The following is an 18,854-nucleotide window of genomic DNA, read 5'->3' on the forward strand; positions in this document are numbered from 1 at the left end:
AGAAGTAGTGACGACTAGGGACGGCATAGCGAGGTGCCGCAGTTGCCATCAGGTCCAGGAAGGCGGAAGTTTCAACAAGCCGGAACGCCAACATCTCCTGGGCCAGCAGTTTAGCGATGTTGGCGTTCAAGGCTTGCGCGTGTGGGTGGTTAGCAGTGTATTTCTGCCGCCGCTCCAATGTCTGAGAGATGGTGGGTTGTTGTAAAGAAGCGCCTGATGGTGCCTTTGATGGTGCAGGAGAAGGAGATAAGACAGGAACAGGGGAGGATGAGGGAGAAGTCAACAAAGTGGCGGAGGCAGATGAAGTGGTGTCCTGGCTCGTCCTCTGGAGTGCATCGCCAGCACAGTCAGCAGTGGCAGTGGCAGAGGCAGAGGCAGTGGCAGAGGCAGTGGCAGTGGCGTGAACGGCAGGCGGCCTTTGTCCTGCCGTTGCTGCCTGCCACTGATTCCAGTGCTTGGATTCCAAATGACGGCGCATTGAAGTGGTGGACAGGTTGCTCTTCTGAGAGCCCCTAATCAATTTCGAGAGGCAAATTGTGCAGACAACACTATATCTGTCCTCGGCGCATTCCTTGAAAAAACTCCACACCTTTGAGAAACGTGCCCTCGAGGTGGGAGTTTTTCGGGGCTGGGTACGAACTGGAACATCTTGGGAGATTCCGGGTGTGGCCTGGCTTCGCCTAAGCTGCTGACCTCTGCCTCTGCCTCTAGCTACCCTTTTTGGTGCTGCACCTGCCTCAACATCCACACTACTTTCCCCGCTTGACATCCCCCCTGTCCAGGTCGGGTCAGTGTCCTCATCATCCACCACTTCCTTTTCCAACTCCTGTCTCATCTCCTCCTCCCGCACAATGCGCCGGTCAACTGGATGCCCTGACGACAACTGCGTCACATCATCGTCGATGAGGGTGGGTTGCTGGTCATCCACCACCAAATCGAACGGAGATGGAGGAGACTCTAGTGTTTGAGCATCTGGACACAGATGCTCCTCTGTTAGGTTCGTGGAATCGTGGAAGCGGAGAACAGCTCTGGGGAGCAGGGACAGTTGGGGTTATTGCTCTGTGAAGCTTGGGAATTTTGGGAGGAAGGAGGACAAGACTGTTGGGTAATAGGAGGAGAGGAGGCAGAGTCTGACTGGCTGCTGGACAATGTGCTGTAAGCGTTCTCTGACAGCCATTGCAAGACCTGTTCCTGGTTCTCGGGCCTACTAAGGTTTGTACCCTGCAGTTTAGTTAATGTGGCAAGCAACCCTGGCACTGTGGAGTGGCGCAATGCTTGCTGCCCCACAGGAGTAGGCACGGGACGCCCTGTGGCTTCACTGCTACCTTGCTCCCCAGAACCATTCCCCCGACCTCGCCCACGGCCTCGTCCACGTCCCTTTCCGGGAGCCTTGCGCATTTTGAATTCCCAGTTAGAAACTGGCACTATATACCAGTAGCAAAAATTGTGGGTGCACGTAACCCCAATATATTCTTTGAATTCCCAGTCAGACAATGGCACTATATACCAGTAGTAAAAATTGTGGGTGCACGTAACCCCAATATATTCTTTGAATTCCCAGTCAGACAATGGCACTGTATACTAGTAGTAAAAATTGTGGGTGCACGTAACCCCAATATATTCTTTGAATTCCCAGTCAGACAATGGCACTATATACCAGTAGCAAGAAATGAGGGTATTTATAACCCCAATATATTCTTTGAATTACCAGTCAGAAACTGGCACTATATGGCAGTAGCAAGAAATGAGGGTATTTATAACCCCAATATATTCTTTGAATTCCCAGTCAGACAATGACACTATATACCAGTAGCAAGAAATGAGGGTATTTGTAACCCCAATATATTCTTTGAATTCCCAGTCAGACAATGGCACTATATACCAGTAGCAAGAAATGAGGGTATTTGTAACCCCAATATATTCTTTGAATTCCCAGTCAGACAATGGCACTATATACCAGTAGCAAGAAATGAGGGTATTTATAACCCCAATATATTCTTTGAATTCCCAGTCAGACAATGGCACTATATACCAGTAGCAAGAAATGAGGGTATTTATAACCCCAATATATTCTTTGAATTACCAGTCAGAAACTGGCACTATATGGCAGTAGCAAGAAATGAGGGTATTTGTAACCCCAATATATTCTTTGAATTCCCAGTCAGACAATGGCACTATATACCAGTAGCAAGAAATGAGGGTATTTGTAACCCCAATATATTCTTTGAATTCCCAGTCAGACAATGGCACTATATACCAGTAGCAAAAATTGTGGGTGCACGTAACCCCAATATATTCTTTGAATTACCAGTCAGAAACTGGCACTATATGGCAGTAGCAAGAAATGAGGGTATTTGTAACCCCAATATATTCTTTGAATTCCCAGTCAGACAATGGCACTATATACCAGTAGCAAAAATTGTGGGTGCACATAACCCCAATATATTCTTTGAATTCCCAGTGAGACAATGGCACTGTATAGCAGTAGCAAAAATTGTGGGTGCACGTAACCCCCATATATTCTTTGAATTCCCAGTCAGACAATGGCACTATATACCAGTAGCAAAAATTGTGGGTGCACGTAACCCCAATATATTCTTTGAATTCCCAGTCAGACAATGGCACTATATACCAGTAGCAAAAATAGTGGGTGTATATAGCCCCAATTCTATTGCTAGGGGACTTGCAGGGTATTTCTGAGGTGAAGGTGGGGGGGCACACCGTTGGAACGGGGATTTGGGGTGTATATATGGGGTATACGGGAAAACACTGTCAGTGTGTTCCATTCAGGATCCTGGGAAAGCTGGGTTGCGGCGATTGAGCCCGTCAGTGCCACGTTACACTGACAAGCTTCTCCCTGGAATTGAAGTTATATGTAAGCCCAATATATTCTTTGAATTCCCAGTGAGACAATGGCACTATATGGCAGTAGCAAAAATAGTGGGTGTATATAGCCCCAATTCTATTGCTAGGGGACTTGCAGGGTATTTCTGGGGTGAAGGTGGGGGGGCACACCGTTGGAACGGGTATCGGGGGTATATATCGGGTATACGGGAATACACTGTCAGTGTATTCCATTCAGGATCCGCGGAAAGCTGGGTTGCGGCGATTGAGCCCGTCAGTGCCACGTTACACTGACAAGCTTCTCCCTGGAATTTAGCTCTTATAAGAGCTGTTGGTTGTCTTCTCCTTCCTATCCTAGCCTGTCCCTGCCTACCCAGAATCTAACCCCTAGCTAACTGGACGGAAACCTCCGTCCCCGGTGAATTGCAAGCTCAGAATGACGCGAAGCTGGGCGTCGCTGTTCTTTTAAATTAGAGGTCACATGTTTTCGGCAGCCAATGGGTTTTGCCTACTTTTTTCAACGTCACCGGTGTCGTAGTTCCTGTCCCACCTACCCTGCGCTGTTATTGGAGCAAAAAAGGCGCCAGGGAAGGTGGGAGGGGCATCGAGTAATGGCGCACTTTACCACGCGGTGTTCGATTCGATTCGAACATGCCGAACAGCCTAATATCCGATCGAACATGAGTTCGATAGAACACTGTTCGCTCATCTCTACTAGCTATATATATATAGAGCTATATACTAAAGGGAGAGGAGTTTATAGATTTTGCTATATACGTTCCAACCAGCTTTTATTAGGGGTTGCCGCACTCAAAATAGCAGGCATCCACAGCAGTTACTTCTTGCTTATACACCTGTCAAACAGCTTTTTTTTGGGGTGTCCTCCACCCACAATATAGCAGGCATCCACAGCAGTTACTTCTTGCTTATACACTTGTCAAACAGCTTTTAATTTGAGTGTCCGCACACAAAATAAAAGGCATCCACAGCAGTTACTTCTTGGTATACATGTTCCAAACAACTTTTAGGGGTGTCCGCACACAAAATAGCCCGATTCCACAGCAGTATATATATACAGTCCTATGAAAAAGTTTGGGCACCCCTATTAATCTTAATCATTTTTAGTTCTAAATATTTTGGTATTTGCAACAGCCATTTCAGTTTGATATATCTAATAACTGATGGACACAGTAATATTTCAGGATTGAAATGAGGTTTATTGTACTTACAGAAAATGTGCAATATGCATTAAACCAAAATTTGACCGGTGCAAAAATATGGGCACCTCAACAGAAAAGTGACATTAATATTTAGTACATCCTCCTTTTGCAAAGATAACAGCCTCTAGTCGCTTCCTGTAGCTTTTAATCAGTTCCTGGATCCTGGATGAAGGTATTTTGGACCATTTCTTTCTACAAAACAATTCAAGTTCAGTTAAGTTTGATGGTCGCCGAACATGGACAGACCGCTCTCAAATGATCTGAAAACAAAGATTGTTCAACATAGTTGTTCAGGGGAAGGATACAAAACGTTGTCTCAGAGATTTAACCTGTCAGTTTCCACTGTGAGGAACATAGTAAGGAAATGGAAGACCACAGGGACAGTTCTTGTTAAGCCCAGAAGTGGCAGGCCAAGAAAAATATCAGAAAGGCAGAGAAGAAGAATGGTGAGAACAGTCAAGGACAATCCACAGACCACCTCCAAAGAGCTTCAGCATCATCTTGCTGCAGATGGTGTCACTGTGCATCGGTCAACTATACAGCGCACTTTGCACAAATAGAAGCTGTATGGGAGAGTGATGAGAAAGAAGCCGTTTCTGCACGTACGCCACAAATAGAGTTGCCTGAGGTATGAAAAAGCACATTTGGACAAGGCAGCTTCATTTTGGAAACAAAAATTGAGTTGTTTGGTTATAAAAAAAAGGCGTTATGCATGGCGTCCAAAAAGAAACAGCATTCCAAGAAAAACACATGCTACCCACTGTAAAATTTGGTGGAGGTTCCATCATGCTTTGGGGCTGTGTGGCCAATGCCGGCATCGGGAATCTTGTTAAAGTTGAGGGTCGCATGGATTCCACTCAGTATCAGCAGATTCTTGAGAATAATGTTCAAGAATCAGTGACGAAGTTGAAGTTACGCCGGGGATGGATATTTCAGCAAGACAATGATCCAAAACACCGTTCCAAATCCTCAGGCATTCATGCAGAGGAACAAGTACAATGTTCTGGAATGGCCATCCCAGTCCCCAGACCTGAATATCATTGAACATCTGTGGGATGATTTGAAGCGGGCTGTCCATGCTCGGCGACCATCTAACTTAACTGAACTTGAATTGTTTGTCCAAAATACCTTTATCCAGGATCCAGGAACTGATTAAAAGCTACAGGAAGCGACTAGAGGCTGTTATCTTTGCAAAAGGAGGATCTACTAAATATTAATGTCACTTTTCTGTTGAGGTGCCCATACTTTTGCACTGGTCAAATTTTGGTTTAATGCATATTGCACATTTTCTGTTAGTACAATAAACCTCATTTCAATCCTGAAATATTACTGTGTCCATCAGTTATTAGATATATCAAACTGAAATGGCTGTTGCAAATACCAAAATATTTAGAACTAAAAATGATTAAGATTAATAGGGGTGCCCAAACTTTTTCATAGGACTGTATATCAGACAAGCAGCTTTTATTTTGGGGGGCCACAACAAAATTAGCAGGAATACAGAGCAGTTACTTCTTGCTATATACGTGACGAACAGCTTTTATTTTGGGGGGCCACAACAAAATAGCAGCAATCCACAGAAGTTACTTCTTGCTATATACATGACAAACATTTTTTTTTTTTTTTTTTTGGGGGGGGGGGGGGTTGGCCAGGGGGTGCCGCTAGCCTCCTGTGTGATAATGAAATCATCTGCCACTTCGTCATCCTCCTCTTCCTCCAACAATATACACTGTGAAGCGGACAGGATTGTGCAATGACTATCCTGCTGAATTGGTTCTGCTCCTATGCCCGACTCTTCAGCGTACAATGTGTTATCCCTGATGGTGATGAGGGATTTTTGTATCACACACAGGAGTGAGATTGTTAAAATCAGTAGTGCGTTGTCAAAGCTGACCCTCTTGATGGACTCCTCAAAGACACAGAGATCTCGCATAAGTCTGGCGACATGGGCAAGTTTTGCATGAGTGGCTAGTACATGGAAAATCTTTGGCCTTGTTTCCTCTGGACATGCCTCTGCTTCTAGCCACCTTTTTTTCATGCTTAGGTCGCCTCCACTGCTTTCCCTTCTATACATCACCCCTGTCATGCCTCTGCCTGTAGCCACCTTTTTTGCTGCTTAGCCTGCCTCCAGTACCAGAACAAAGGATGTGATTTTTAACTTATACCGGGGAGTCGAAGGATTGCAAAAATCCATTATTGTTTGCTCTCCATGATGTGAACTATGCCTTTGCCCCTTGAAAAGAAACCTAACATGAAGTAAGCCATGTGTGCCAGTGTGTTACATGACTTATAATGAGCTTCTAACCAGCATAGTTGGGGGGAATCAGGGTTGATTGAGCCTCTAACCAGAAGAGTTTGGGGGCATTAGTGTGAATTGAAGCTAGTAGGAGCAGAATTGTGCAACGCTGATGGTGGAGGAGTATGAAGAGGAAGAAGAATTGTAGAGTGTGAGCACACACATCAAACTTCAAGTCAGGGTGCTTAATACTGCTGTAAATGAAAATGATTGGTCTATCCAGTGGCTGCTCATTTTGATCAGCGTCAGCAGGTCAACACTGACAGCTGACAGCTAGCTGTGCTTATCTGTGATGATGCCACCGGCTGCGCTGAAGACATTTTCCAATAGCACGCTGGCGTCAAGGCAGGAAAGGACCTCCAATGCGTAGAGCACAAGTTACAGCCAGAAATCCAACTTGGTAACGCACTAAATGTAGGGGGATCGGAGAGGACAGGGCTGGGGTCAGCCAGGTACTCCCACAACATGCACCTATACTTGTCCCTCCTGGTGACACTAGGCCCCTCAGTGGCGGTAGTTTGGCCAGGGGGTGCCATTAACGTGTCTCAGACTTTGGAGAGTGTGCCCCTGGTGGGTGTGGACCGGATGGCAGTTGTTAGCCTGTTGGAGGAATTAGTCTGGCAAGATGGGCGAGTTTTGCATGAGTGGCTAGTACATGGAAAATCTTTGGCCTTGCTGCCTCTTGACATGCCTTTGCCTGTAGCCACCTTTTTTCCTTCTTAGCTTGCCACCACATCTACACTGCTTCCCCCGCTATACATCACCCCTGTCCATTTAGGGTTGGTGGCCTTGTCGTCCACCAACTCCTCTTCCAATTGCTTACTCTCCTCTTATTGCAAATTGCACATGACAACAGCATGCCCTGATGGTAACTATGTCTCATCATCATCATCACTGAGGACGGAAAATGCTGGTTGTGGGTCCACAACCACAAAATTGCCAGGTGATGGCGGATGCTCCAATGTTTGGGCATCAGTACATACAAATTCGTCTGGTAGCTCCTGGGATTCGGGAAGTGGTTCAACAGAGGGAGAGATAGTAAAAGGACCCGAGAACAGATCCTGGGAGGGGGCAAAGGTGGGATGACTCTGTTGGGAAGATTGGTCATGTTGGGAGGAAGGAGGGGCAGACTCTTGGGTATGAACACGGCTGCGGGTAGTGGCTGACCGGCTGGTGGAAAAGCAGCTGGAAGCATTATCTGCTAGCCATTGTAACACCTCTTCCTGGTGCTGGGGCCTGGTATGCGTTGTACCCTGCACCCTTCTTAATGCAGCTGTCATATCAGCAATTGTGATGAGCACATGCTAATGTTTCTTGTCCAGTGGAAAGGATGGGATAGGATTTCACATAAGTCTGCCACCCATGGAAACTCATGGTGCAGAAACTGAGGGAGCTGACTTTGATGAACCCTTGGGTTTTGTAGATGGAACTCCATCAATGGTCTCTGCTGCTCACACACCCTGATCAACATACAGTATCTAGGGTTTCAGCGTGTAGTGACCTCACACAACAGCCGGTGCTTCAGGTAGATGTAGGCATTGCTGGAGTGTATTGAGGCTAGCACCAGGTACTGTAGACTTGCCAAAGTGGGAGCACAAGCACCACACTTTAACCAGTAGCTTGTGTAAATTGGGGTAAGTTGTTAGAAACCGTTGCACTAATAATTTGAAAACGTGGACCATGTTTGAGTCTGACAAGCTCCAGATCTGCTACCAGGTTCCGGCCATTATCACATATGCCAACCTGCACCTGGGCCAAGGTGCAGCGGGGCAAAAAACATTGCCATCTCATCCAGGATGGCATCCCTGACCTTGGAGGCACTGTGCTGTCTGTCCCCCAAACTGATGAGCTTCAGCACAGCCTGCTGACGTCTCCCCACGCCAGTAGCTGGGGTCAATTCAACGGCAGCGGAGGAGGAGGGTGGTGTTTCAGCACTCCTGCCAGGAATATTGGGCGGGGAGACAAGGCAGGCCGCCACAGTTTGCGACCCGGTCCCAGCCTCAACTACATTCAGCCAGTGTGCCGCTATTGAGATGCAGCATCCTTGGCTGCATGCACTTGTCCACGCGTCAGTGGTCAAGTGGAACTTTGTGCAACTTAGCGCAGAACTTAGGGCTTGCCTGATGTTACGGGGCACGTGCTGGTGCAAGGCTCAACTAACCCTAAGGGCTAAAAACACTGCTGGTGAATTTTGTTCTGTTCCAAAGGACTTGTGTTTAGATTTGGCTCAGTCGCAGCTCCAGAACATGCCTTTGAAGGCAAGGTTCCTTTAGTGGCTCCATCTCAGCAGGATGATGATGGTGAAGCTTGGTTAAATCTGGTGTCGGAAGGGAAAGTGGTTTCTGATCTACATCTAAAGTACTGGAGCATGTTGTTTGGACAATTAACACCTGATCAGAACCCTGTAGAGATAATGTAGAGTCCCATATTAGAGGACCATTACCGGTAGTAGTGGTTTCAGCCAATTCTCCACCTTTGCAGTTCTCTAAATAAAAGTTACCCTCAGGACTTGATGCCAAAATGTTATCAATTTGACAATCCAATTCAAGGTCAATGTCTGGGTCCTCAGTCCAATCCACTGCATCAATCCAACACAATGAGAGTGATGGTTCTGGAACCACCGTTTTAGGGGCTAAGAATTTTAAAGGGGCTAACACTCTGCTGGTGCAAGGCTCAACTCACCCAAAGGGCCTAAAACTCTGCAGGTAGAAGGCTGAAATCACCTGAAGGGCCTCAATCTCTGATAGTAGCTCAGCTTAAGGGCCTGTAACTTAATTTGGAAGGGCTCATGTTAAGGGCCAGAAAAGTGAATTTTGGAAGGTCTTACCACATCACACACACACACATCCACAATGACAGTTCAGGGTGGGTACTGATGGATTTCCCATTGCCTATGGTTGTTATGGGCAACGTGATTTAAAGGGGTGCTTGTCAATGTTTCTTTAGCTTAAATTGGGGTTTCTGTCCATCCATTTGGGGAAGAAAGAAGGTTTCCAGGTATTTTCCCACTTTAATAGAGATTTTTTTGAGTGTGGAAAGTGTGTAGTTGATAGGCTGTGATGTTGGGGTAAAACTGTGACTTGGGCTTGTTAGATGCCCCCAGGCATGCTTCCCCTGCTTTCCCAGTTGCATTGCAGAGGTGTTGGCATCATTTGCTGAGTCGAATGGTGGGATGCACTGAAACAAAGCATTTTCCCCCATAGACTATAATGGAGTTCGATATTCGATCGAATAGTCGAATATTGAGTGGTTATTTGAAATGAATAACGAATATCGAATATTTTACTGTTTGCTCATTTCTACTGTCTAGTGCTCACCACCACTGACATTTTCTGTGCCATGGTCCATCATATTACTCCTTGCTGCACTGCCACATACATTGCCGAAGCTACCACCATTAGGGCAGACATTACCTACTGCCTGGTCAACCATCACATTCCATTTTTGCATACTGTTGGTGCCATTATCACAGTGTTGGGAAAAAAAAACAAGCAATGATTTTAATTACACATCTGCTCCCATCACGGGATAATTTTTGGTGGCTTTTTTTAAAAAAAACAAAGACAATTTTTAGAACTTTTCCCACTCATAAATTTGTCTTCCAAATAACAATAAGCCCCTGTCTCATTTTTCTACAAAAACTTTGCTTTTGCAATATAACCACCATGTGTGTCTCAAAAAAACCATGGGCACACACATTTCATTAATAAATGGGCAATTTTTGAAACGTTTTAAATGTGTAAACAAGTGTCATTGTAGTTTATAGTTAAACTCTGGCTTTGTATCCTCTGCTTTCCATTTGTTTTTCTATAGACTTACATGTCACATTCACTTTCGCATAACTCCAACTATGTTTGCCTCAGAGAGCTAGAAATTGGATAGGTACAATCTTAGGAGAGTGTTCTTCACTATGTTTTAAGCCAATATAAAGTGTGGTTCATATCAAATTTGTTTATCCTGAAACAAACCGAGGATCTGAGCTGCCGCACACCAAATAAATTTTGAGAGATTTGCCTTTCTCTAGTTAGAATCCATCCAATCCTCACATGCAAAAGAAATCAAGCCATAGATGTCCATAAATTAAGTTATGTGTAATAATGACAAATGACATAAATAAAAAGTATTGAACATGCTTACTGAAATTTATTTAATACTGTGTACAAAAGCCTCCTTGTATAGTCGCATGTATTGCTCTGGTATGATTTTGGCCCATTCTTCAACAAAAACATTCTTCAAATCCTGAATATTCTGTGGGCTCCTTTTATGAACTCTGAGCTTTAGTTCCTTCCTTATATTTTTCTATTGGATTCAGGTCAGGTGAATGGCAGGGTGATTCTAGCAGCTTTATTTTCTTTCTCTGAAACCAATTGATGGTTTGCATAGCTGTGTATTTGGGATCATTGACTTGCTGAAACATCCAGCGCCTCAGGTTCTGGACCAAAATCCGGGTAGCTGCGACTGAAAGCCGGTACACTGCACTGGCATCCAGCCACGCACTCTGCTCCAGATTAGGTCCAATGAATGGGCCTAGTCTGGAGAAGGGTGTGTCTTCAGGCCAAATCGCGAGGCGAATCGGCCTAAAGAATGAGCATTTGACTTTTTCCAGGAACCAGAACAAACCGACTTAAAAATCCTGACAAAAACACTCTGTGTGAACTTACCCGTCTAGTAATTCTTTTCACTCCTCTGTCTTACAGGGAGCAACCTGCTCATGGCCAGTTTATGGGGAAATAATGATGTTCTTTCCACTTCCAAATTATGGCCTCAACAGTGCTCACTGGAACCTTCAGTAGTTTAGAAATTCTTCTGTAACCAATGTCAGTATCTTTTGCAACAATAAGGTTACAACGGTCTGGAGACAGCTAACTGGTTTTAGCCATCATGAGATGTTTCTTGTGTGGCACCTTAGTAATGAGACACCTTTTTATAGGCCTAAATATTTACAGGTGTTGTCTGTTTAGACACTGGGTTTTGGCACTGGGTTATAAAAAATACTTTCCTGGTACCCTATAAAAAGTTCCCAGAGGTTACTTTTGGGTAGTGTACCAATTGGTGAAAGATGACTTAATCATGCACTCATACATTTTGCCCACCTGACAGATTAAGCACATAATTGAGCACATCATTGGACTAAGGGAAACTGGATGTCCATCTTCTAGGCCACGTTGATGTTGCTGTTAGGAGGTGTTGAGGTAGAAGAGCATAGAGGAGGAGGATAACCAAAAGCTCCAAAGCAACCAAAGTTTCCCCCACCACATGTTGCACAGCACAATCAAATACAATCTTAAATAAATGCTATTACTCAGGGGTTGATAATCTGTCTTGGGCAGGGACTACCATATGGACTAGCATACAGTTCTCCACCTAAAATTGCTTAAACAAGGAGATTAACCTTGATAGTTGTCAGATTTTTAGATTCTCAGCAGATCTCACCAAATTTAGCTGAATCTTCCAGTGATCTCCAGGTGTATATAACCAACTTTACCACTGAATAGTTTTATCTGGCTTTGTTTTCCCTCTCTGACAGCTGTTGTAGATGAATAAGAAGCGTACATGACTGCTTTTTCTCTGGACCCCCTGCCATATACATTAGATAGTTGGCTAGCCATGTGAACTCAGTGAGTTCAGTCAACATTACCCTCATGATGTGGTGGCGAACCTATGGCACACACAGCACAGAGGAGTCACTCAGAGTGCTCTCTGTGGGCACACATGCCGTCACGCCAGCAAGAGTCCTGGATTGTTCGCTAACTGAGAATCTAAGAACACTATCCCAGATCCCCCGGCGAGCAATCGCTTCTTTCAGGCGTTGAAAACTGTCAGTTTAGGCTGTAGGTCCGCGGCTTACATTGACAGAAGATTGCAACCTCTGCCCCGATGCAGGTGCAATGATGTAATTCATAATCGCCTGCTTTGTGGTGGAAGGAGACCACCCAACAGCTCTTCGTATGAGTAAAAGTAATTACAAAAGTATGGGGGGGCACTATGAAGTATATTATGTTCCACAGCATGTTACACGGGTTGTGGGGCCTCTGTGGAGCATATTATACTGTGTGGGTGCTAGGAAAAAGCACTATTTGTGGCCATAGGCCTAACCACTAACTCTGACTCCTTTACTTTTCCAAAGTTTGGCTCCAGCTCCAATCTGAGTCCTTCATAAATGATTGACAGACATGATTAAACAGAAGCAGCAACACTCCTCTTAGTCAAGAACAAAGCCATTGATTGAATGCTTATAAAGACTTATGGAGGGGGTATTGCGCCTAGCTATTATGTAGAAGGATTGTCTAGATCTAAGTGGGGGCTGTTCTAACTTAGGGATCTGTGCCTCAACATTCTGTAGGGGAATATGCCTATGCTATTATTAGAAAGATGCATTTAGCTGTTATGAGGTACTGTGTCTAGATATTATTGGAGCACTGTGCTAGCTATTATGATTGTGTTTAACTATTACGGTGGCGTTGTGTTTAGCTAGTAAGAGTTGGGCTTTGCTACTATGGGGTGAACTGTGCCTAGCTATTTGGGGGGCTTTATGTGTAGGGGTGAGTGGCTGTAGTTGGTTAATTTCAGGGAGCTAAGACACTTAAAAAATACACATTTTGGTTCTAAATTATGGTTTTAATATTTAAATTTTTTAAGACACAATCCTTTAATTTGCTGGCAAATGTCTGAAGCTGACTTTTTTTTTTTTTTCTATAGATGAAGCAAATGTCATCCAAGATCTCATCATTGAAGAGTTATATCCGGAGTCATTTGGGTTTCTCACTTATCAGGGTTCAATGACTATTCCTCCATGTTATGAGACTGTGACTTGGATCATAATCGATAAACCCTTAAATATCACCTCAATGCAGGTACTGAACTTCTGAACTGTGTTTATAAATTTTGCTTCATAAAGTATTATCATGATAATCAGTTTCTTAATATCCTTATAGGAGCTGGAAAGGGGTGGGCAAGGCATATGGTGTGGGAGCAGTTGTGGAGGGCGGAGCTAGCCCCTCATAAATCTTTACTAGTGACTTTGCTAGTGAATGCTTCTACATATTGGTGATAGCATGTGTGCCAGGCAGCTCTTGCATCAGGTAACATACTCAGACAGATGCTACATTTTACACCACAGAGGTGCTCTTGTAATTTGAGAAATCAGCTGACGCACGACTGACGTAATCGCGCACCGTAAAAAAATGCGGCGTACACGCGCCACAATGCGCGGCGCGTTTACTCCGTGTGAAGGGGCCCTTAGATATGCACGTCTACACACAGTACCACGCGGGGGAGGATTAGATACATGCATCTGCACACAGTACCACACGCAAGAGGATTGGATACACACATCTGCACACAGTTCCACATGCCAGAGGATTAGAAACGCACATCTACACACAGTACCACATGCCGTAGTATTAGATATGTGCGTCTGCACACAGTACTACATGCCAGGAAATTCGATACATGCGTCTGCACACAGTACATGCCATAGGATTAGATACGCACATCTGCACAAAGTACCACATGCTGGAGGAATAGATACACAGGTCAGCACACAGTATCTCATGCCAGAGAATTAGATATGCACGTCTGCACACAGTTCAACACAACAAAGGATTAGATACACAAAGTCTGCACAAAGTACCACATACCGAAAGATTAAATACGCGCATCTGCACACAGTTCCACAAGCCGACGGATTAGAAATGCGCGTCTGCACACAGTTTCACATGCCAAAGGATTAGATATGCTCATCTGCACACAGTACCACACGCTAGAGGATTAGATACACAGGTCGGAACATAGTATCACAAGCCAGAGGATTAGATAAGCGCATCTTCAGGATTAGATACACGACAATGCACACAGTTACACACGCCGCAGGATTAGATATGTGCATCTACACACAGTTCCACATGCCAGAGGATTAGATACGCGCGTCTGCACAAAGTACCACACGCCAGAGGATTAGATACACAGGTCAGCACACAGTATCACACGCCAGAGGATTAGATACACGTGTCTGCACATAGTTCCACATGCCAAAAGATTAGATATGCGCATCTGCACACAGTTCCACTGTTGTGTGAACGCCCCCTAATCTGTGCTTCAAGAATTGTCAAGGAAGATACAAGATAAAAACTAGATAAAAATTTGAATTTATGTAAGGATGCTACAAAGAACAGAGATGTGTTGCCATAACAACCGATAAGATCATATTACTTTAGAAATATGGGAGCTAGAGTCTAATTGCTGTGATCTTCACCTTTGAAAGCACCAGAGTGTGAAAAGATACATAAAGAGACATTACATAATTAAAGTGATGATATTATATTGTGGAATAAATTTTTTTAATATCTCCTCCAACAAATGCATAAAACAACGTTTCTGTATAACAATACATTTGAATGAATTTCCGGGGAATTTGGTTCTGATTGTCTATCCTCGGGATTGCAGCCCACAAAAATAATTGAAGGAACTGCAAAGAGTGCCATGCCATTTTCGTTGTTTACCATGCACAACACCATACATTTAACATTATGCATTATGCATCTGGTATTGCAGTTTAAGCCTATTTACTTAAAATGTACCTCCAGTTACAACAAACTTTTTATAAATGAACGCTGCATATGAATCTAAGAAACTTTGTAATGTATTTTACTAAGGATATCTCCACTTTTTTTTTTCAACAAAAGTTGAAATAATTTTTTTGACATAAAATTATAGAACAGGTGATACAAGATTCTGTAGCACAATAAGAGACAAGTGGGTCATAAATTCACATACAAGCTTACATCAAAGACAAGTCTCATAAATATTACTGCGGTATACTTACTGTAAATTCAGCATCTACAGACTCTTATATATAACAACAAGTTTTTAACATAAAGATAAAATTGAAAGATTAACACAGAAGTGTAGTCACACTACTCCAGTGCGGATATAATGTAAACCTATTAATTATCTAAATTACTCCATGAAAAGTGCTGTATCACCAGACCTCCCATTGTGTTTTATATTTAGAATAAGAACCTTTCTGGTAGTCTAGAGCTTTCTCAATTGCATACATAATATTTACCAGCATAATAATCTCCTGTATATGGGGCTGGATAGATGTCTTCCAGTTACCAGTAATGACTAGTTTTGTAGACATTACAACATGAGCAATTACTGTTCTATGTGTGATTGGAAGTAAGAACAGTTCAATATAGAATAGTGCCATCCCTGGGGATAAAATAAGCTTAGTATCTGTTAACTTACAGATAATTGCATTAACTGTTTTTCAGAGGCTGAATTTGGGTACAATCCCATAGAACGTGTTGGAATAGGGTAAAGTAAGGCTAATATGTTGGAGTCAGGTCTTGATAGGATACGTAATGAAATGTTTTAGGTATCGGTTTAAAGGCTATAGCCCACATGGAGGAACATAAATGTGTCTATAAATCTTTTGCAAAATATCATTAAAAAAAAAAGAAATACATTTAACATGTGAAGTATGCCTGCACTATAGAGTTCATTTTTAGGAATTGGGTTAGCTTGGGTTGCAAAAAGTTACAGATTTCTTGAAATTTCTAAATGTCTTTATGGGATCATTGGTACTTAGTTAGATACCCCCGGAGCCATCAGCAAAGGGGGACATGACTTTGGGATGGGGGAACCAATAACTCCTGCAGTTTCTTCTTTGTGCAGTAGTTGAGTAGATTTATACAGACTGGGTCAGCTTTAAGAATATATCGGTGTATATTCAGCTTTAGTGTATATACAGCTTTAGGAGTATATATCTGTGTATGTTCTGCTTTAGGAATATACATCTGTGTATATTCAGCTTTAGGGGTATATATCTGTATAGGAGTATATATCTGTGTATGTTCTGCTTTAGTATATAGTGCCTAGTGTGTTACTGTAGGGAGGGAGGAGTTAGGAATAGATGTCACTTCCTGTCTCACCCATCTTCATCCTCTTTCTCATCACAAGACCTGGATGAAGCATGTCTGCTGTATCAGGGAGTATAAGACTGAGATTTATCACCTCACACAGGACTGGTGTCACCACATTACACAGCACTACTAGTGTAGTATCACACACTATACTGTATATGATGCAGTATTAGCAAAAGATGTCTGCAGTCACAGAGTCTTCTCATGTACAGTATTTACCACACTGGAGACATGGCTGATATTCATATGTATACTACTATATTTCTCAGGATATATACGGCTACAGCGTCCCCTCATGTATTTACTACACACTGCTTATGTGTGTATGTGTATATGTATATATGTGTATATATTTATATATGTGTGTATATATGTATATATATATATGTGTATGTGTACTGCAATATTACCTCAGGATATATACAGTCACACATGTCCACACATGTATTTACCATAGACACTGCAGACATGGCTGATATCTCATATATACTACTATATAATACAGGCTGTTCATGAGTGCTGGGGACTGAGGGTCTGTCTATGGTGGAGCTGGTGGTGGACACATGTAATGGAGGTCCTGTGGTGAGAGAGAGACAGCCTGGTACAGTGTAGTGAGGGTCATGGAGGCCGTACTGATACTCCCTGTATAAGTCTCCAGCTCTGCTAATACTGATCATGCTGGGGATAAGTTAAAGTTGATCATTTCTATGTACTTTCTCAGGCCTGTATACAGGTCATACTGTATATACTGGCCATACTGTAAACAGGTTATTTTTAATTGGCGGGAGTTCTTGGAGCTGGTTGAAATTGTAAACAGTGGGGAAACATGGTGGTTAGTTCCCCTGAGCCAGTGCTTGCGGCTGGGGGTAATTTGGTGTGATGGAACAGATTGGCGGACAGATTTTTGCTTGTGTTGTTATTCCTACTGCTCTATTTATGACCTCTGTATTAGGGCCCAACACACTTAGACAATGGATATCAGACAAATACTGCACCGGATTATTGTATTTCTTAGTCTTCATGTGTAGCCGGTGTCTTAAGAGCATTTACAGTCTGTATCCAGATAAGTATATGGATCACCATTATGTTATGTTACATCATATAATGCAGCCGGTCCCATTACTATGGCATATACTATGTGATGGGATATTTCTCAGTGGGGTCCTATAACAGTATAATTTTGTGCCCACTGACAGCTGCTGAGTCTTTCCTTATTACCGACTCTGGATTATTCTGTAGCTGGTATGACTTAGTATTATTGCTTGTACAGTATTTAGGGTGAGCCATGTAAGTTATTGTTTCTTTTAGAGCACCTTTAATTTCATGCTGTTACATATATATATATATATATAAAGGGATTTTCATGCATAGTCCCAACATAAGTACAATACAGTACACAAATGTCTAACTAGCTGAGTGATCTAGTACGAGTAGAAGAGAGGACCTTGTGTGTCTGGGGCTCCAATTTTTAGGCCAGTGTTTTACTTTGTTACTGTCACTGGCCTAGCCTTATTATGTAACCCTAAATGACATGATTGCTTAGGAGTGGGATGCATACAAGTGCTTCCAAGCCACTATGTAACAGGTGGTTTGTGATACACTAACAAGTTGTTTTTTTTTTGTTTTGTTTTTTTTTTTGGGGGGGGAGGTTGCCACTTCTTCAAACGTGTATAACAGAATGTAATATAGTTATTTACTAATGGGTTTTCTTAATACTAAATGAAATCCTAAACTATAGCTATTGTTGTGCATCATAATTCGTACTATTGACATTAAATAAGTTTTTTACTGGGTCCTTGAAGTTACTTTTAATTTGGCTAGTAATTGGCAACCACCTTGGGTGTAGCCCAGTGCAGGGGTAACCATCGGAGGTATGACCCCCTGGTGGGGAGGGGTGACCATCGGAGGTATGGCCCCCTAGTGTGGAAGGGTAACCATCGGAGGTATGGCCCCCTGGTGTAGAGGGGTGACCATCGGAGGTATGGCCCCCTGGGTGTGGAGGGATAACCGTCAGAGTAACAGACCCCCTGGTTACGCCAAACTAATTAAATTTAAGAAGACCCTGTTAGGGTAAGTCCCTAGGGTCATGGCTGGCATTTTTCACATGCCTGTGCACTAAATTGAGCCCTCCGAGCTGGAGCTGGTTGCGGCTGGAGGGAGAGAAAAACATTTTATTTAAAATGTTTAAATTAAAAAAAAACAAACAAAAAACATGTTTTAATAAAAATCTAATGGCTTCAAGGACCCTCCGAGCTGGAGCTGGTTGCGGCTGGAGGGAGAGAAAAACATTTTATTTAAAATGTTTAAATAAAAAAAAAACAAAAAAAAAACAAAACAACATGTTTTAATAAAAATCTAATGGCTTCAAGGACCTTTTCTGATGATTTGTACTTTTCTTAGTGAAGATATATGACCGCTTATATTGACCAACTCATGTTTCTCTTCATGTTGCTGACAGTGTGATACAGCCATAGCTGCAGTACAGTGTCTATCGCAGCCAGCTAGTGAATGGAGCCCGGCACTGCTTACCATGATAACCCCATGCTCTGTGTGCAGGAGTTATATAGG

General features: G+C 43.1%; 1 protein-coding gene across 2 annotated transcripts in view; it reads left to right on the forward strand.

The window, feature by feature from the left end:
* CA11 (carbonic anhydrase 11) overlaps nucleotides 1–18,854 on the forward strand; it is a 535,579-nt gene that overhangs the window by 460,764 nt on the left and 55,961 nt on the right. For both annotated transcript variants that reach the window (XM_075276799.1, XM_075276801.1), the window contains one exon: nucleotides 13,060–13,214. In XM_075276799.1, coding sequence (XP_075132900.1) covers nucleotides 13,060–13,214 — 155 coding nt within the window. The remainder of the gene's footprint in view (nucleotides 1–13,059; nucleotides 13,215–18,854) is intronic.

Source organism: Leptodactylus fuscus, chromosome 6 (assembly GCF_031893055.1).
Source record: "Leptodactylus fuscus isolate aLepFus1 chromosome 6, aLepFus1.hap2, whole genome shotgun sequence".
Classification (NCBI taxonomy): domain Eukaryota; kingdom Metazoa; phylum Chordata; class Amphibia; order Anura; family Leptodactylidae; genus Leptodactylus; species Leptodactylus fuscus.